A 21,034-nucleotide genomic window follows, 5' to 3' on the forward strand; every position below is an offset into this window, starting at 1 on the left:
TAAGTAGTCCAAGTCTCCAAGTGAAGGAAGTTGCTAGCTGGTTGATGCTGAGTTACCGTCTGTTCATTCTTTCTCTGTCTCTTTCCCTGCCCTCCTCCTTCCTGTTGTAAACTGAGTGCTGCTTGTGGTTGCTCCTCTTCTCTTAATTTCTAGGTGCTTTGAGGCACAAATGAGTGAAAGATGAGGGAATGTACTAGCCCGTTTTAATTTCTCTGCCCCAATCCTTTTCCGTAGCTTTGATAACCAGAAGGAAAATCAGAAGCTCGTACGGTCATAATTCATAGTTCTTTCAGGTACAGAGAGGCAGGTAAGTTAGACAGGGCCTGGAATCCTTCTGATGCTTAGGGTGCCATTAAAAGAGACTGGTCTACTGGTTTCCTTGCCTTCATAATACACCACGCTACTGCCTTTGCAGTCCCACTTCGACATCTTCAGCTCTCTTCCCATTTGCTAAGCCAGGGATCATTTTGCCATTCTCTGCCTTGTCCCATCCAGGTGTATAGTGTTGCCAGATTCCATCTTTTTTGGTTCTTTTCCATCATCTGTTGAATGAAATATATCAGCTATAATAACATTTTTCAAGTGTATACTAATTTATAACATACAAAACATTTGTAGTATATATAAATACATTAATAATTTTATACATATTTATATATTTAAAATCTTGTTTAATCCTTATAATATCCTAATGAGATATTTACTTCATTGTAGTATATTTTTAAATGAGGCTACAGAGACAAAATCATACATGTCTGAGATTCGAGAACAGGAGCAAACATATTTAGTGTCTGGCTTTTATTGTCCTGCAGATCTATTTATTTTATTTATTTATTTATTTATTTATTTATTTAAAGATTTTGCTTGTTTATTTGACAGAGCGAGAGAGCAGAAGCAGGGGGAGCAATAGAGGGAGAAGCAGGCTTCCCTCTGAGCAGGGAGCCCAGTGCAGAGCTCGATCCCAGGACCCAAGCCAAAGCAGATGCTTAACTGACTGAGTCACCCAGGCACCCCGTCCTGCAGATTTAAAAACCTTTAAAAATGGAGTGCCTGGGTGGCTCAGTTGGCTAAGCATCTGCTCTTGATTTCGGCTCAGGTTATAATCTCAGGGTTGTGAGATCAAGCCCTGTGTCAGGCTCTGCACTTAGTGGGGAGTCTGCTTGATACTCTCTCTCTCTGCCCCCCACCACCACATGCACTCTTTCTCTCTCTCAAATAAATAGATCTTTAAAAACGAATAAATAAAAACCTTTAAATGTTGTATAACCACATTTGAGCTCTTGCTCTCTGGATTTGCTGTGGAAGAAGACTATCTAGATTTCTCTCTAGGGAGGTTAGCTTTGAAGTTTGGTCACCATCAGGTTAAATTTTTATTCTTTTGTAGTCTGGATTAATGACCCATCTACCCAGGCAGGCATCTTCTCCTGCCATTCATCTCTCTCTATAGCCAGGATTAAGACTGCAGGGTCCCTGTGTTTATCAAAATGCACAAACAGGACATCCAGAAACCCGCTGTCAGAAGGTCTGTCCTGAAGCCTTCAGCATCTGTCTTTGCATAAAGATGTTCACAAGCAGGGTAAAGGTGTGGCTGCCCCTGACACTGCTGTCTGCCTGCTTTTGAGCCTAGACCACCTGCTAGAATGTAGAAAGCAAATAAGCGTAAGGCAAAATGCCATTTTAATTTTCACCATCCCTTTGGAAACAGAGGGAGGCTTTTATGAAGCACTATGGTTAAGTGCCATGTCCTAGTAGTTGCTGAGGCCTGCACAAGAGGTGGCATGTGTCTATTGTTCCTATTATCCTCACTCCCTTCCTCATGTTGTCTCTTCTTCTAAATGTAATTATAATCCCAGAATCATTCCTGCCCTTCTTGTGTCTTTTTGTAACTGCTTTGCTTCCAAGGCAAAGAATCCCTTGAGCCACCCAGGTGCCCCTGTACTGCAGATTTAAAAAGCTTTAAAAATGGGGTACCTGGGTGGCTCAGTTGGTTAAGCATCTGACTCTTGATTTTGGCTCAGGTCATGATCTCAGAGTCGTGAGATTGAGCCCTGTGTCAGGCTCTGCACTCAGCGGGAACTAGAGAAGCTTCAGATTGGATCAGTCACAAATATCTCCACCAACATACCAGCCAGAGGGGAATTATATTCATTTCTTAAAATTATTGCTAGCACAGAGGAGAGCAAGTACTTCATTTACCATTGTGACACTGGGCTTACTTTGGAAAAACATCGCAGTGAGAATTCTAGTCTTTTAGCCTTAAGACGAAGTCACTTTAGGTGTATTACATTTGTTTTCTTTGTTCTTCTAATTTATCTGATTGTATTTGAATTTTTACCCAGAAATGCATACTGTAACCAAACAGGCAAAAATATTTCACTGTATGACAGTCATTTCTAGGTGCCAAAAGTAGGTTCTGCTTCCTTCGTTTGGCATGAAGTGTCGTGACAGGACCACATACACATGTACAGCCTCATGCACGAAGAGCTTGTCCTTTTGTGGTCCCCGTGCTAGACACCTTCTGGCAAGGAAGTTGTTAAAAGATCTTTCTGGTATGTGATGTCGCTGAGGGTTCTGAAGGCTGTCACTCAGCTCTGCCATCTGATTGGGCTGGCATAAGAGAAGTTGCTTGCCTTGAGTTCAATATTTAATATTCTTCACCTGCCCTTTTGCTGTAACTGAAATGTAGTTGAGCCATGGCAAAGAATATATGTTAAAACCAAATAATACTACTATTATCATCTGTGTATAGGTGAAATTCTGGCAGCAGCTTTATGAGACTGTTATATTTGCTCCAAGTTCTCATGGCCAGGAGTTCTGGTGGAGTGAAGCTACGTGTCCTTGGTAGTACTTTCTCCTGCTCTCTCTTCCGTGCCCAGAATTTCCAGGACTCTTGTGGGAGTTAGTGACTACTAATAAGAGATACATAATAGTAGCCAAGAAAGGAAGGGGTAGGTCTATAGAGTGTTCTTGTCTACTTCATTTTGAAGAGGAGTTGCCTTTGTTCCTTCCTTTGACTTACAAACCACAGACTCTTTGATATTAGAAATACAAGAGAATTCTAAGGAAACACACTTTAAAGTTATTCTCTTTATAGACTGAAACCTGCTAGAACAGTCAGGAATCAGGCATAAAAGAATAGAAGTAGTTCCTAAAGTGGGATGAGATAAGAAACAGTTTCTCTTCCTTTTTATCAGAGAGTTTTAAATAATTTCACTTATTTGATTTTCGTAGTGGTTGATTTTTTTTTTTATAAGGTGGGCTTATAAAAGAGAAAGTTATATGTCTTAAAATAGGACTGTCACTTATAGATATACTTGGGAGAGATACAAATAAATGCATAGTCATAGAAACATGAAATAGCATGGAATATTTCAGAAACTCCCTTGTTGATAAGTTTGGCTAGACTGTAAAGTCCAAGCTCTGTGGCAGGAGATGAGACTCGAATTAGGATGGCACCAGATCTTTGGCGAATCTTGTGTACCTTGCAAAGGAGGTGAACTTTATCTTGTAGTGAAGGGAGTCATTGAAGTATGAGCAGATTTTTATATAATAACTTACAAGAGAGACTGTGATAAGGTAGCACAAAATACAGAAAAGCATTCTCTGAAGGGAAGAGAGTATTTGGGGAGATGTGAGGAGGCTCCCTGGGTTTTAGCTGGGTGGACAGACTGCATAGGACTTTGATGAATTGATGTGGAGGATGAGGGTGGGGAAGGAGATTCTAGGAGATTGAAAGGGAATAGCTTAAGCAAAAGCCCAGAGACAGGGTTTGTTTGGGGGGACCCTGAATAAATCTATGACTGGAGCTACAGAGTGTTTGTAATGTGAGAGAGAAGATCCAGGAGGCCTGAACCAAGGGCCTGGAATGCCTGGCTGAGAAGTTTGGACTTTATTCTTATCTGGGAGCAGCCATTACTGAAGACCTATCTGAGGCAGCTACCTCTGACAGCAGTCATTAGGGTGACCTAAAATGGCAAGTATATGGAGGAATGCAAGAAAACTGGTTAGCAAGCAGTGGGCGAAATACAGGAGAGGACATTCGAGGACTGGACCTTATGTGTTGGGTGTAAGAGGCCCAGTGTCTTATAAGTGGGGCCAGTTGGTGAACCTTCCTGGGAAATGAGCTGTGAGAGCTCGGCTCTCTCACTTCCTGCTTCTCCACATGAAATGTTGCCTGTGTCCTTTTCAACTCCTACTTGAGCCAGTTTTGAACTAAGTTGGTAAAACAGCAAGTGACTCCTAGAGCAGCTGTGGTGGGAACTGGGATCACTTGTCAGTGCCTGCTACCCCCATAGCCTGACAACTCTTGTCTAGAGAGTTGCCCTGGGTTCTCTTGTTGGCTGAGCCAAATTTGTTATTTGATTTTGGGCAACTCCCTTTCCCACCCTAGGCCTCAGTGTCTGCTCTGTAAAATCAGAGGGGATAATCTCTGAAGTTTAACCCTGAAGTGCTCAGATCTTTGTGGGAGCTGACTGCCTTAGATGAACTTCCCTTGTGTTCAGCAGAGGCAGAATGATGAAAAGTCTCCGAGAAGTGAGGAGACTTCCTGAGGATTAGGAGCAGGATTTCTGGCACCTGGAGAGTCCCAACATATTTCTCAAATATATGCCTACCTGAATTCTAGCTCTTTCCTGAGGATTTTGAGCCTGTTGCTTAGAAATATAGACTATTGCTTGGCAACTTCAGAATTAGCATTCTTTCTGGGCAAGTAAAATACATATGAATATTTATTATGAGGAATGTTAGAAGAGAAAGAAAAGGGAATATGTATGGATTGTATTTGGGTATAGCATGGGAAAACACAGAAGGAAAGAATTAAACAGCCAGGCCGGTGGGTTGGGGGGAGTAGGGCATAACCACTTAGAGATACAGTTTTGTATTTTTAACATAAAATGTACCATAGGAATATGGAATATATGCATCAAAATGCATGAAATTAAAGGTAGGATAAGGGAGGAGAGGAATTTGTAAACGGTAATTATCTTTATCCTTAGGGAAGAGTTAAGCCTCCGAAGTTCCAAGAGATATGTGCTCTTAGGTAGGCCCTGTGAATGACACCCATGGGCCCTGTGCCTTCCTCCCAGAAATCTAAGCCCTTACATGTATGCACAGTCCTTGGCAATAAAGACAGGCCCTCGGTTTCTTATTAAGAGCACCCGGGGAATGAAAGGACTTGTGCCATCCAGGAACAGGAATACCAGCTAGGCCTTCTGTTGTCTGGAGATTGAGTAAAAACAGAAGAGCATAGGAAAACACTCATTTTTTAAATGGTCTAATTTTCAGCAGAGTCAACTGTGTATTGTCAAGACAATGACCTTTTGAGTTTTTGCTGCAAGAGCTTCATTTATAAAGGCCCGAGTCAGAGCCGTTTGTCATAAGGAGTAATGACAACCTGACTGTCTGGTCAGGACTCAGACAGCAGTCTGTAGGTGTGTTTTTCATTCCTTTAAATTATAGCCTCTCTCTGAGGCAATTAATCCCAGGCATTTAGCAAGAGTTGCTGCTGTGTGTCTCTCCCTTGTTCCAAAGATGCATTTTCTTGTATTTGGCATTTCTCTTGGATGCCTTATTGTTTGAAGGGTGTTTTTTTTCCTTTTAAAATCTTTTCTAAGAAAATCTTACTCTCTTACCCTTCTGAGGGTTAATCAGAGATGCACAGAATTCGGCAATTGGGAAAGCCATTAATAACTCTGCCAGCTTCTGTCCTGCTGGCTTAAAGGCAGCTTCTGGCTGATGAAATTGATGAGGATTTCTCTGGTGTTTCCCTGAAAAGCATTCTGGTGACAAAGAGTCCTCCTGTGAGGGAGGAGCAGTACCAGCATATTTGCATATTCTGCTCCTTACTGGCTTGGTTTTGTTTGCTTTTTTCTCCAAGTCTGCTTGAGAGAGGGCATGCAAAGGGCTGTGTTACCTTGGGCCTCGGTAAGTAGCACCTTCCATCATTCCTAAGGTGAACAGTCTATCTGGGTCTGCCTTTACCCCCTGTTCATCTGGCAGACAGCCTCTGGTCCACTCACATTCAACTCACTTGGCCTCCTTTAGGCTGTGAAGCCCTGCCTCACGTTGGTATTATAGTCAGCACTGAAGTGAGTGGCAGAGTCTGTGTGGCTTTGTAAATACAACATTATGTTAAGTATTTTTAAGTCTTTGGTCTTTTCTTGGAACTCTTAGCACTCTCCCTCTCCCCTTCTTCATATCCCATCCCTGCTGCAGATATGCTATGCACTGGAATTGGTTTCCTCGCCCAAACTCCTTACTTCTGAATCCTCCCTTCTTTTGAGACTGCAGAGTCTAGGGTCATAAGTTGTTCTTTTCACCTGTAGTTTACTTGGAGCCTTGCCTTTAGTCAGGGATTTTTGTGGTCAGTACTAATGCCTAGAACCTTTATCCCTCTCCTTGCCTCACTTGTCCTGTGGTCGAACATTCTGGCCTTTGCCACCTTTCCCATTCCTGTTTTCAGGGTTTTTCTGGAACGGTGTTTGAGCTGTTTACTCCTCGATGTTCTTTGTTGTTCTCTCCTCTTACTGTGTGTTTACTGCTTTCCACAGTTTTCTAATTGTTCTGAGACCCGTGCTCTCACTCTTCTCCTTCTGTACTCGAGTTCTCAATGCTTTTAATTTGAAGTCTTCTCTGTATTTTATTGAGCTGCTGTTTAGCTCCTACTTCTCTATCACCTGTCAAGATGTTAAGCTGAGGACCAGCAGATATATCTCCACTCAACATATGACGTCTTTCATGTTGTTGAATGTGACCATCAGTCGGAGAATGATGGTCAGCTGATGAGCCAGCTGATCTCATTTGTATTTTCCCAAATATACCCCAGTAATCTCTGAATCCTGTAAAGCCATTATTTGTGGCCATGTTTCGTGTCTCACCCCCTTTTTTTTAATGGAAGGAAAAACTGAATCAGAAAGGAGTTGATCGGGGGGTGCCTGGATGTCTCAGTCAGTTAAGTGTATGACTCTTTTTTAAAAAATTAATTTATTATTTTTTTCTATTTTTAAAGATTTTATTTATTTATTTGACAGGCAGAGATTACAAGTAGGCAGAGAGGCAGGCAGAGAGAGGGGGGGAAGCAGGCTCCCTGCTGAGCAAAGAGCCAAATGCGGGGCTTGATCCCAGGACCCCGGGATCATGACCTGAGCCGAGGATAGAGGCTTAACCCACTGAGCCACCCAGGTGCCCCAAGTGTATGACTCTTAATTTAGGCTCAGGGCATGATCTCAGGGTCATGAGATCAAGCCTCGAGTTGGGCTCTGTGCTGAGCGTAGAGCCTGGGCTCTGTGCTGAGCGTAGAGCCTGTTTAAGATTCTCTCTCTTCTCCCCCTCCCCACCATGCTTGTGCGCACTCTCTCTTAAAAAAGAAAGAAAGAAAGAAAGAAAGAAAGAAAAGAAAGAAAAATTGATTGATTGTCGGTTTTAATAACAATGAAAAGAGGCTTGTGAATTATGTTGAAGAAGCCCAGATTTCCCCCCAGCCCTGATGTATGTCAGGCTTGTTTGTCCATTTTTCTAAATCGTCTCCCCTTGTCCTTTCAGCAAGCCTTGTGCCATCTTTGAGCACTGGCAACTGCTAGTCAGTATGATCTAGTGCACTGGCTTCTCCTTCCCTGCTTGTTAGCCCTGCTGACACCAGATAGAATGCTGTTTGTTGTCTGGGGGGAGGGATCTTTGGACTTTGCCGAAGCCAGTTGTCAGCTCCACAGTGTGATTGATTCTGGGAAGGCAGCTCTCTCTCAGCTATGGAGGAAGCACTTGCATTTATCCCATGGTGCTCCTTTCCCTGGCTTAGTTTGTTTGTTTGTTTGTTTCTTTCTTTCTTTCTTTTTTTGTCTTATAAACATATAATATTCGTTTCAGGGGTACAGGTCTGTGATTCATCAGTCTTACACAATTCACAGCACTCTCCATTGCATATACCCTCCTCAGTGTCCATCACCCAGCCACCCCATCCCCCTCTCCACTCCAGCAACCCTTGGTTTGTTTCTTGAGATTAAGAGTCTCTTATGCTTTGTCTCCCTCTCTGGTTTCGTCTTGTTTCATTTTTCCCTCCCTTCCCCTGTGGTCCTCTGTCTTGTTTCTCAAATTCCTCATATCATTGAGATCATATGATAATTGTCTTTCTCTGCTTGACTTATTTCACTTAGCATAATAGCCTCTAGTTCCATCTACATCATTGCAAATGGCAAGATTTTGGGTTTTTTGATAGCTGCATAATATTCCTCTGTGTGTGTGTGTATACACACATGTGACACAAAGACGTCATAGAGAGAGAGTGCGTATCTTTTTTATCCATTCATCTGTTGATGGACATCCAGGCTCTTTTCATAGTTTGGATATTGTGGACATTGCTGCTATAAACATTGGGGTACACATCCCCCTTCAGATCACTACATTTGTACCTTTGGGATAAATACCCAGTAGTACAGTTTCTGGGTCATAGGGTAGCTCTACTTTCAACTTTTTGAGGAACCTCCATACTGTTTTCCAGAGTGGTTGCACCAGCTTGCATTCCCACCAACAGTGTAGGAGGGTTCCCCTTTCTCCCCATCTTCGCCAACACCTGTCATTTTCTGACTTGTTAATTTTAGCCATTTTGACTGGTGTTAGGTGGTATCTCACTGTGGTTTTGATTTGTATTGCCCTGATGCCCAGTGATGTTGAGCCCTTTTTCATGTGTCTGTTGGCCATTTGGATGTCTTCTTTGCAGAAATGTCTCCCTGGCTTAGTTTCTAACCTTTTTGAAGCTTAGGACCCTTTTTAACTTCAGAATGTTTTCTGACTTTTCTCATGGTAATTAACTATACTTTTAGTGCCTGTTGATAAGTAAAATATGCTGTTATGAAAAGCTGTCCTAAATTCATTTGTACTTTTTAAATTTTTAAAAAAGATTTTATTCATTTATTTGACAGACAGAGATCACAAGTAGGCAGAGAGGCAGGCAGAGACAGAGAGAGGGGGAAGCAGTTTCCCTGCTGAGCAGAGAGCTCGATGTGGGGCTCAATCCCAGGACCCTGGGATCATGACCTGAGCTGAAGACAGAGATTTTAACCCACTGAGCCACCCAGGCATCCCTGTACTTTTTTTTAAAGATCTGTTTATTTGAGAGAGAGAGAACATGAGTGAGCCTGGGGAGGGGCAGAGGTAGAGGGAGAGAGAAAATCCCAGAATATCAAGTAGACTCCCCACTGTGCTGGGAGCCTGACTCCAGGTTTGATCTCACGACCTTGAGATCATGACCTGAGCCAAAATCAAGAGTTGGATGGTCCACTGACTGAGCCACACAGCACCCCTCATTTGTACATTTAAGTGTGATATGGGGGGAGGGTGCGCCTGGGTTGCTCAGTCTTTGAGCATCTGCCTTCACGGTCATGGTCCCAGCGTCTTGGGATCGAGCCCCCAGCTCCCTGCTCAACAGGAAGCCTGCTTCTCCCTCTCCCACTCCCCCTGCTTGTGTTCCCTCTCTCACCATGTCTCTCTCTCTCTCTGTGTCAAATAAATAAATAAATACTCTGATGAAAGAAAAAAAGTGAATTGGTACTTTGGTCAAAATTTGAAGCTACATATATTTGAAAAATAATAATATGCTTAATTTGAGAACTATCTTATTTGTTTGATATTTATCTTTTCCTGTTTGCATATGGCTACCGAGATCTTGTAACAATTTGTGGGTTCCCCAGAGCTGCAGTGTACTAGTCATGAAGTTCTGATTTCATTGTTATTTTTAATAACGTTTTTACTTTCCATATAGTCTCTTTTCTCTCCCTCTCTCTCTGTTTCTCTCTTTCTCTCTCCCTTTGCCTCTCCCTTCATCTGTAGAGTTTCAAGTCAAGAGGATAGGATATGTTAAGGAAAACAATAGTATACCTTCTCTTTTGGGAAAATAAAGAGCAAGTACCGACTTTTAATGGATCAGCTTCCAATATCTCTGATATTGATTTCTCTGTTAATGCTCAGCATCCAATCCCACTAAGATATAAAAATCTTCCTAGGCGTTCATTTCTGGATTCTAAAGCTCCCAGTAGTCCATTTGAAAGCTAAAGTATTGTCTTAACTTTGGTTCCAGGGCCAGTTCAAAGATGATCTCATTAAGTTGAAGATAATCCAAAGGGAGAATTCAGAAAAAGTTCCAAATCAAGCTTTCAGAGGTTCATTTATTTTGTGGAGTTGGTTAAGCAGCTAATTAACTGCACTGTCCAGGCAGTGCCCTTTGGCTTATTGTTCCTTTGATGCCTTAGAAACTAAGCCATGTGAAGTCTTCTTGTAGGAGGCAGTGAAGTATGGTGGAAAGAGCAAGGGCTTCAGAATCAGGTAGAGATATGCCTTGAATCATGCCTTAGCCACTTACTAGTTGTGTGACCTTGGACATTTGCCTTTCTGGTCCTTAGTTTCCATATCTATAAAACAAAGCCAGTAATACCTTATAGAATAGTTAGAAGGATTAAATAGGATAACATGTTAATAACCTTTATACTGAAACTTGGTATTTAATAAATGGTGGTTATTACTATTGCTTTACCAGACCATAAGAAAACACCTAGCCGCCGCCTTCTTCTTCTTCTTTTTTTTTTTTTTAACTCAAATGCTTGGGATTGCATTGTCTTACACTCTTCATTAATGCCAGTTTTGCAGTCCCTAAAAAAAAGGGACAGCCTAGTCTTTTTCTTGTGTTGTTTTTCTTTCACTTTTCATGAGTGATTTTTTTTTCTCCCATATCAGAGACCTAAACAGACTCATTTAGAGATTACCATTTGGTGAATGAAGTTGATGGGGGAATTTTTTTTCCCCAAGATTCCCCAAAGCCAAAGTTTCTCTGTATCTTTCAGTCTAGAAAAAGAAGTTTATATATTTCCATTCCAGGTCCTTTGGAAGATCTAAACTTGACTTCAGTTTCAGATGCTACAGGGTTCAGAGATCACATTAGCGCATGAAAAATCATCCTCCTTCTTATTGAACTGTCAGCAAATGCTCATAAAGCTTTTAGTTGAGGTACTCCAGAAATGTAGTATTATTAATGTGTCATCCAAATTAGTAAGCAACCGGATGACTAATTTCTTTAGGATCTTCACCTAAGTGTAGGAATTTCGTTTGGGGGCCGCCTGGGTGGCTCAGTGGGTTAAGTCTCTGCCTTCACCTCAGGTCATGATCTCAGGGTCCTGGGATCGAGCCCCACATCGGGCTCTCTGCTCAGCAGGGAGCTTGCTTCCCCCACCCCTCTCTGCTTGCCTCTCTGCCTACTTGAGATCTCTGTCTGCCAAATAAATAAATAAGAAAGAAATTTCATTTGGGGAATGTTTGTCTCTCAGGCTGATGGCTGGTTGTGCTTTAGTGACTCTCTTTTATACATAGTCTTTTTGTTTTCTCCAGGGACAGTGGTGACAGATCCAGGCACCGAGCTCCACGCAATGCCCGGATGTCTGCACCTTCACTTGGACGCTTCGTTCCAAGGTAAGAACTGGGTGGTCAGCCTTTATGAGGGAGTCTTTATGAGAGCCTGGGATTTTGTTTTTAAACCTACTTTTGGACTTCGAGTTCCATATCTGGAATTATTTCCTAATCAGCCTGTAATCCAGCCATGCCACCTAGAGACTTGACAGGAGATGATTGGCCACAATGAAAAGAGATAGAAGAGTGGCCTGGGGAATATCCTATTCAAGATTAGAAGCCCTGTGAAACTGCAGAAGAAAGGAAGGAGATACAAGTCTGCAGAAGGACAGATTCCAGAAATTTTTACAGTGTGTGGGGCTTCTGTGGATTCTAAGTTTAGTGGATCCCTTTGCCTTGACTGTTGGGGGTAATGGATAGTATATCTCCTTTGTTTTATGGTAATGTTTCATGGGCTTTTCATACGTGGTTCCTTCTTGTAGGCGTTTCTTGCTGCCTGAGTATTTGCCTTATGCGGGGATTTTTCATGAACGTGGACAGCCTGGCTTGGCAACTCACTCTTCTGTTAACAGGGTCCTGGCAGGTAAGGAAATGATTCTTTGGAATTTGAAAAGTTGAAGGGGCAGGGAGCCAGATAAAGCTTTCCCCTTCTTTACCTATGTTGTTGTGTTGACATCTTGGCATCTGGCTGAAAACTGTTTTGTACCCAGTTCCTTACTTCAAGGCAGGAAACGAGAATGGAGCAAACCTGGTTTATCTTGCCCATTCCCACTTCCTTCAAACATCTTTTTTAAAAAAAGTTGTCTAAACTCTTTGTTTCTTAATCCAACAATTAGATTCTAGCTATGCTTTTAATTGAATGATAAAGGTGTCTTGTTCATGTTTTGGTTGGTGAGATACTCATGAACCAGATCCTGTGATTTAATTAGGAGTTTAATGCACACCTCTTCAACCCTTCACTCATCTGCCGGCAGATGGAGTTTCCAGGCACTGTGGAATCTTCCAGGGAAGAAGGAGGAGAAGAGACCCATAGGGCTGGCTCAGAAACTTCAGAAACAGAAAATGGGCTGGACAAGCCCAGCTGAGGCAGTTTTATGGTGGCTGACTAGCTTAGCAACGAATGTTTTTGGCCTAAGCTACATGATGTGACCAGGCTCTCAGATGTAGTATGTGCTGCTGCTTCTGGGCAGTGTCTAGAGAAGGAAACAAAGCAGGATTCTGTTTTTTTCTGACAAAGATTATTTCCCTTTCACACTCTTTCCTCCACTTCCCCCTCACCTTTACTGCCAACCTCTAAATTTATGTATGTGAAGGCATAATCGGCATAAAAATCAATCCACATTTAGGTGTGTCTTTAATTAGCATCTATTAGAAATTTCTTAAAGACATTATGTTTCAGAAAATCAGGGCTATGTGGTGGTAAAGGTAGGAAGGGATCTGGGTGAGGCAGTAACACCGTCAGCCTGGGAGAATGTGATTTCTAACCAAGCTACTGTGACAGCTAGAAGGCCACAGGATCTCTGGCCACTCTTAGGCAGGACTATCCTTGACCCAGTGTCAAGGCCTAGAAGTCCTAGAAACCTCAGTGGTTTCTCTGCTAGCCACCAGACTCTTTGTCCGCCCAGCCTTGATTGGGGAGCAGACTACATCTGGTCCCTTAATGAGCTTGTTTGAGGACCTCTGGCCCAAGTGGGTGAACAGACGCCATGCCTTGGTGCCTCCCTGTGCTTGGTGTTTCTGTGTGGCTTGGCTGATGACATGTGGAAGCTCCTTACTGGCAGATAATCACTTACGGCCAGGCAGTACTACAGAGCTCTTCTCTACCCTGTGTTCCAGACGTCTGCCTCCATCACCCCCCACAGCACCTCCTGTTCCTCTACTGCTAGAAAATCTCGTTTCCTTGGCGTTTAACTTTGCTTAGGAACAGCTGTATGTTTATTTCTTCCTTAGATTTAAGAACTCTACTGCCATTTCCTGTTTCCTCCTTTATGCCCAGAGGTCTGACCCCCAAAAGGCCCACTTTAACTTATGGATACTTTTGAATACAAGGGTTGTGTTCCAGCAGGCAGTTGTTAACAGATATGAAATAACAGATATGAAATAGAAAAGTTCTCTAGCTAAGAATGCAAAGTATCTCAAGGGGAAGGAAATCTAGATTCTCAAGAACCTCACTCTTGAATTAGGTTAGCAGATGGTTTCCATTCACAATTAAACCAGTTTCCTCTGTTTTCTGAAGAGACATGTTATAGAGAACCTATTGGTCTTTTCGTAAAGGCCCTCATCATTTGTAGATTCAGGTTTCCTCTGCTGTCCAAAAGTGGAGTGTTCTTACAGAACCTTTTGCAAGCCAAAATGGCGCAAAGTGAAGAAGCAATTACCATTAATTCATACGGAAAAAATTTTTAGTGTACCCAAACCCAAAAAATAAGGTCTCTTAGGCTTTTCTGATACCTTATGATGCATCTTGCTAATGGAGGCACAAAATAAATTGAGATAAAGCACAGATGTGCTCACAGACGCAGTTCAAAGCTCTGGCAGGTTGATGCTCAGAGTGCATGCTGCCTCTCTAACAGCTCGCTGCAAAGCAAATGCTGAATGCTATTTTCACTTTTCGTCTTTTTTCATAAGAGTGAAAATTCTCTTCAGATTTCCTTTAGTTAGTGAAAGCAAGGTACTAATGCAGGTCTTTTGTAAAACTGAAATGGTGTAACACAAACTTTCAAGAAATGACAGGGCCCAGGGATAGGGGGGTAGGGGGCTGGGTACCTGTGTTTGGGTATGGAGGAAACTAGAGCCCAGAAGACTAACTTGTCCAGAGTAATACAGCTAGAAGTTGAGGAGCCAGAACTGAACCAGGCAGTGGGACTCCAAAGTTTCTTAGTCTGCCTCCCTCCGTACAGTTACTTTAAAAGACAGAGCATCAAAATAGCATGCTTCACCCAGGACCTTAATCTAGAAGAGGGAAAGAGCTCCCAGGGAACTTGGCTGATTTCCAGGGTTTTTCTTAATTGCATTAATTCCTCTTTATTTATTTTATTTTGTTTTATCTTATTTTTTAAGATTTTTATTTGTCAGAGAGAGTGTAAGCACACAAGCAGAGGGAATGGCAGGCAGAGGGAGAGGCAGCCTCTCCACTGAGCAGGGAGCCCGATGTGGGACTCGATCCCAGGACCCTGGGATCATGACCTGAGCCAAAAACAGATACTTAACCAACTGAGCCACCCAGGCATCCCTAATTCCTCTGTTTTAAGTGGTTTCTAGACATAGCCTTTTATGACCCACTGGAGCTTGCTGAGGAAAATCATTATGTCATAGCCCTTTTTTTGAGCCTTCTAGTGGATGCAGATTTTTGCTTTGTATTAAACTTACTGCGGAAAAACAAAAACAAAAACAACCAAAAACTTACTGCGATCAGTAACTTACTGCGATTACTGTAATAACGGCTTTTGGAGTGAAAGACAAATTGGCCTGTTAGCAGTAAGCACTCCCAGTTTTCCTAGAAAGGCAGTTTCACTTGTATGATTGGAATGAGGTTGTGATAGTCTCAAAACAATTACATTCAACGGGTATTTTTTGTGTAGCTATGTGCCAGGCACTGTTCTGGGCTACCAGAGTGAATAAGAGGCATGATTCTTGTCCTCCTATAGCTCAAAGTCTAGATGGTTGACCATACCTCAATCTGGCTCTTTGGTTCTTAGCTCCAAACATCAAACAAACTTTTTTTTTTTTAAGATTTTATTTATTTAAGAGAGAGAGAAAGCACAGGCAGAGAGAGGAACAAAGAGAGGGGGCAGAGGGGAGAAGCAAGCTCCCCACTGAGCAAGGAGCCCGATGGTGGTCTTGATGCCAGGACCCTGGGATCATGACCTGAGCCGAAGGCAGGTGTTTAACCAGCTGAGCCACCCAGGTGCCCTAAAGCCAAACTCTTTGAAAGGTGAATGCCTCTTTGCCTGGATGAAGCATATATACACCTGCAGTTTTTGGAAGTGTGACCTGGTGGTGTGACCAGGTGTGGCAAATGAGTCTCCTGTGGGCCAGAGCCATTCAGAGTCATCAACAAAAAATGGATTTGCAGATAATTAAGATCCCTTCTCCCCACTTCCTCGCACATGATCCTGAGAGTGATAATAGAAAATAGAAGCTACTACAAAGAAGTGTTTTGATTGTTAATTTTCATCTCTTCCTCTTTATCTTGGTGCCTTCCCCACAATTCTATCGGTTCCTGGTGGCCTCTAGTCACCCATCAACCCATGTCATGCCCCTTCTTTAGCAACACAAATTCTGAACCTATACGAAAAGTAGTATAAGTAAATTTAAAGCTACTGCAACTCTACCAGGTGTATTTCTGAGGAACACAGAGAAGTCTGGCGAGCTCCCCCTGCTGACTTTTTAGTAGACAGCTCTAGCTCTGTGCAGTGACTGCCACTGATAGTAAAGAAGGATATAAAGTTAATGACTGCCTACAGTCAGCCACGTGCTGTCCTAAGTGCTTTCCCATATATTACCTCCTATAATCGTTATGGCAGCCCTGTGAAGTAGATCATCCATTTCCGTGCTGCAAGGGAAAAAACTGACATTCAGAGAAGTTAGGTCACTTGCCGGATACAACACAGTAAGAGGCCGACCTAGAACTTTAAACCAGGTCTGTCTGCCTGACTCACAATCTTCTGTGCCATGTTTTGCCTGGGTTCAAGTAGGGGGTACCTAACGAAAGGTTCATAAGCTTACAGTATTTTTCTGCATGTTTGAGGCCTAATAAAAGTGAAATGAGAAACCCTGGCATTTGACATCTTCCTGGTAATTACTGGAAGAACAAAAAACTTCTGAGGGATAGAGACCTGGGTAATGTAGATTATTAGTTATATGTCCTGCCTAATCTTTTTGACTTTCATCCTAATGAGCATCTGTTCCCAGCAGATGTGGGCCTGATGTACTTAATTTAGTGTTTTGATTAAAATCAATGGGTCAGGATTTTCTTGCTCCTTGCCACAGGTCATTGGGGCCTGGTTGAGTGTCCTGGGCTATAGATGGCTTTGTGCCCAGTCATCCTAATTTTTCTAATTGCCCAGTCATCCTAATTTTTCTCTTAAAAAAATCTCTTCTCTCTTTGACCCACTAGACGTTTAGGAGTGTGTTCTTCAATTTTCATGTATTTGTGAATTTCCCAAATTTCCTTCTGTTGTTGATTTCTTATTTAGTATCACCGTGGTGTATGATTTCAGTTATCTTAATTTATTGAAACTCGTTTTATGGCCCAGCACATGGTCTGTCCTGGAGAATGTTACCTGTGTGCTTCAGTAGAATATGTATGTATTCTGTTGTTGCATGGAGTGTGCTGTAGATGTTGAGGAGATCTACTTGGTTGATAGTGTCGTTCAAGTTTTGTATATCCTTGCTGATTTTTGGTCTAGTTGTCCTATCCTTTAAGACTGAGGCATTGAAATTTCTAATTATTATTGCTGAATTATGTATTTCTCCATTTAGTTTTGTCAGGTTTTGCCTTATATATTTTGAGACCTCGTTGTTAGGTACATTTTTTTTTTAAAGAATTTATTTATTTATTTGACAGACAGCACAAGTAGGCAGAGAGGCAGGCAGAGAGAGGAGGAAGCAGGCTCCCCGCGGAGCAGAGAGCCCGATGTGGGGCTCGATCCCAGGACCCTGAGATCATGACCTGAGCCGAAGGCAGAGGCTTTAACCCACTGAGCCACCCAGGCACCCCCATATATTTTTATAGTTGTGATGCCTTTGTGATGAATTTAACTCTTATCATTATAAAATGTCATTATAATAAATGTCTCTCTGTCTTTAGCAATATTGTCTTTAAGTCTATTTTTTCTTGCATTAGTATAGCTACTCCAGCTCTTTTATGCCTGTTGATGGTGTGATATATATTTTTTCTATCCTTTTAACTTTTAGCCTATTTATTTTTTTCAATCTAAGTAGGTCTCTTATAGAAAGCATATACAGGGGCACTCAGGTGGCTCAGAGGGTTAGGCCTCTGCCCGCGGCTCAGGTCATGATTCCAGGGTCCTAGAATTGGGCCCCGCATAGGGCTCTCTGCTCAGCGGGGAGCCTGCTTCCCCCCTCCACCCCCTCTGCCTGCCTCTCTGCTTACTTATGATCTCTATCAAATAAGTAAGTAAAATCTTTAAAAAAAAAAAATAGAAAGCATATACAATTGACCTTTGAACAATTGCAGGAGTTAAGGGCACTGACCCCCCCCCCATGTAGTTGAAAATCTGTGTATAACTTTGATACCCCAAAAACATAGCTACTAATAGCCTACTGTTGACAAGAAGTCTTACCAATAATATGAAAAGTTGATAAGCACATTATTTCGTGTGTATTACATGTGTGTATTCTTATAAGCCCGAGAAAAGAAAATACTATTTAGAAAAATCATAAGGAAGAGAAAATACATTTATAAGTCGTGGGTAAGACAGAACTACCTCTTTTGTAAGACTTTTCTTTTCCTTGTTAACTTTATTTTTGGTTGTCTTTTGCCTTTTAGATATTCCGCATTTCCCTGGTACCTTAGAGAATTACTTTTAGGAGGCTTGTCTGGTCTGATTCGGCCATGTGGGTGGGCATCTGGGGCCCTGGGCTTGCTGACTTTTAGGAATTAGCCTAATTTCTCAACCCACTATCATAGCTCTCTAATACAACAAATTGCTTAATATACTAGATCTTTGCTTGAATTGGCAAATCTGGGAAAGATGAACAGTATGTGTGATATGGTTGAGGGCCATCATAATATACTTAAATGGTATGAACATAAATGAATAACAGTTCTGGTGTTGGACCATTTATCTCCGTGGCTGGACCCTTTATCTCCGTGGCTGGACCCTTTATCTCTATGTCCTGCACCTCTCTGGTACCTAGTAGCCAGGCAAATAAAGTGAGTGACACATTCCAATTCAACATCAATTAAGATGGCTGTTTATAAACCCCAGATAAATGGACAATTAGTAGTGGCGGTACTAGCTAGTGCTCCTTTAATAATTAACCCAATTACCTTTCATTCTGCTCCAGTGATGAAAGTGAAGGTGATAAGGGGCTGGCTTGGTTGCCTGGGAAACACAGAAGTAAGTGCACCCGGCCTTCTGAGACAGACACCTTACAGCACCCAGGACTTTTACTTACTTGGGGTCCATCATTCACGGGAGCATTGGTGTCCTCTCTACCCCAGTCTTTTACTGCATCTCCTTACACTGCTAGTGAGAAGTGTGCTTATTGAGAACCAGGGTCTTAGTTTCTAAGCTGGATTGCCTGTGCTGTTAAGCTTTTCTAGGGGAAAATACTGGGCTTTGTCAATAAACTTTTCTATCCCTTTTATATTATGTGACTTAGTTTTTCTGTGCCTCTGTCTCTCCCCCAGGAAATTTCCTCTTGATCTTTCCCCACTCACTGATGCTTCCCCACCTGTGCCCTTTCTCTACTGTCATTTTGAAGTGTATGTAGCGCTTTTAAATGCTTAGCATTTTCGGCGCACCTGGGTGGCTCAGTGGGTTAAGCCACTGCCTTCGGCTCAGGTCGTGATCTCAGGGTGCTGGGATTGAGTGCCGCATCGGGCTCTCTGCTCAGCAGGGAGCCTGCTTCCCTCTCTCTCTGCCTGCCCCTCTGTCTACTGTGATCTCTCTCTGTCAAATAAATAAATAAAATCTTTAAATAAATAAATAAATGCTTAGCATTTTCCAGGGCACTTTGGATCTTACAAAAGAATTAAATGGTTCTGCCCTTAGGGAGTTGACAGTCTAGCCAGGGAGTGGCCTGATTTTCTATTTTGTTTTGGCCCTGCTACTAAAAATTTAATAATTCCCCTGGGACTTTAACTGCCAATTCTGATAGATTCGCTAAGGAGGATGCAGCTCAAATACAATGTGGCCTAAGGATTTATACCTTTTGGTACAGTTTGAAGACACTTTGACTGTGTCCCCACTTTTTTTTCGAATGGGTCTGTGAGGATGAGTAAGTGGGAGTTTGGGGAGGATAGCTGCCATTTATAGTATATAGTTTGCTTGGGAGGCATTATAGCCACATGTTTGAGTTTGGGCTCTAGAGCCACGCTGTCTAGGTTCAGATATTTACTCTGCTACTTCCTAGCGGTGTGGTCTTTGTTAATTTATTTTACCTTTTGGGGGCCTCAATTTCTTCATATGTAAAATGGGCATAAGAATAGTTCCTGGCTTATAGGATTGTTTCGAGGATTGAATGAGTTAAATGAGTGAAATTAAATGAATGAAACACTTAGAATAGTATTTTTTGGTATATAAGTATTCAGTAGATGCTAGGTATTTTCATTATTATGATTTTTGTTATAAATTTTGGAGACCAGTCTGAGTTAGAGCTATGCCAGTCTCCTCATTGATTATGATCTTGCTGATCTCTCACTGTTTTTCTGTGTCCTCCCCAAGTGGGGCTCTTCTGGGTCCCAAGCAGGACTTTTTCACCTTTTGCTGTGGTTAATGAGTTGAAAATACTGTAGACCTTTTGTTCTATGGCACCAACAAATGGTAACCTGAGAGTTAACAGTCTAGTGTGTCCTCTGTTGCCTGTAGTCATGTCCCTCAAGCAGGGAAGAATAGAGGAGTGACAAAGTTCACATGTGCCAGACTATTTTCTGTCTCCCATCAGGACTTGTGTTGGTAAAATGAGCCGCTACTCAGCACATTGAGTGTTTGCTTTTGTTTACCCATGGCAACATGAGATTCTCAAAGTATGGCTCCTGGACCAGTACCATCATTACCTGGGGAAGTGTTATAAATGCAAATCCTTAGGTCCTACCCCAGACCCACTGAATCAGAAACTCTGGTTGTAGGCCCTCGGAATTTGTGTTTTAAAGAGTCTTGTAGGTGATTATGATGTACTTTAAAATTTGAGAACTCAGTGAGCTAGGAACAGATGCAGAGACAGAGGCATGGGAAGAGATGAGGTAGTAATACCAGGAACCCAAGATACATTAGTGCTGGTGAGACCCTGTTGGTTAACTCTTCTTCTTCTGGAGCTGTTAATAATGGGGAAGTATGAATGAATTCTTAATTACATACAGAGTACTCTGTATGTAATTTTTGATTCAGTGAGCATTTATTGAACTTCTGTTGTTTAATGGTACAATGTTAGGTATCCAGATGAACAAGACATGATCTCTGCCCTCTAAAGCTTACCACCTACTAAGTTGGTATTATGCTAAATGCTAGACTATAAGTATAAACAGAAAGCTGGCTGTGGGAGCTCAGTACCTTACAGTATTTCTGCAGCAGAAAGTGGGAGGAATTGACTTATAACCTCTGTCCTAACTTTTTTTTTTTTTTGAAATATTTTATTTATTTATTTGAGATAGAGAGTGAGAGAGAACACGAGCCACGGGACAGAGGGAGAGGGAGAACCAGGTTCCCCACAGAGCAGGGAGCCCGATGTGGAACTTGATCCCAGGACCCTGGGATCACGACCCAAGCTGAAAGCAGACGCTTAACCGACTGAGGCACCCAGGCACCCCTCTCTCCCAGCTTCTTAACCAACTTTTCACCTGTTCGTCTTCCTTCTCCCAAAAAAGAGAAGTGTTAATGTCAGCATATCTGGATTGAGACCCTGCTGTTTACTTGTACTTCAAGCTGTCTGTATTCTGGGGCTTCCCTAGACGTAGAGT

At 42.2% G+C, this 21,034-nt stretch overlaps 1 protein-coding gene across 3 annotated transcripts in view; it reads left to right on the top strand.

The window, feature by feature from the left end:
• The window catches only part of AMBRA1 (autophagy and beclin 1 regulator 1), a gene marked incomplete at its 5' end in the record, with an annotated part of 177,829 nt that overhangs the window by 75,631 nt on the left and 81,164 nt on the right, over positions 1-21,034 (top strand). For all 3 annotated transcript variants that reach the window (XM_080814893.1, XM_080814894.1, XM_080814895.1), the window contains 2 exons: positions 11,368-11,448; positions 11,868-11,968. In XM_080814893.1, coding sequence (XP_080671019.1) covers positions 11,368-11,448; positions 11,868-11,968 — 182 coding nt within the window. The remainder of the gene's footprint in view (positions 1-11,367; positions 11,449-11,867; positions 11,969-21,034) is intronic.

This window comes from Martes martes (assembly GCF_963455335.1).
Source record: "Martes martes genome assembly, chromosome: 10".
NCBI lineage: Eukaryota > Metazoa > Chordata > Mammalia > Carnivora > Mustelidae > Martes > Martes martes.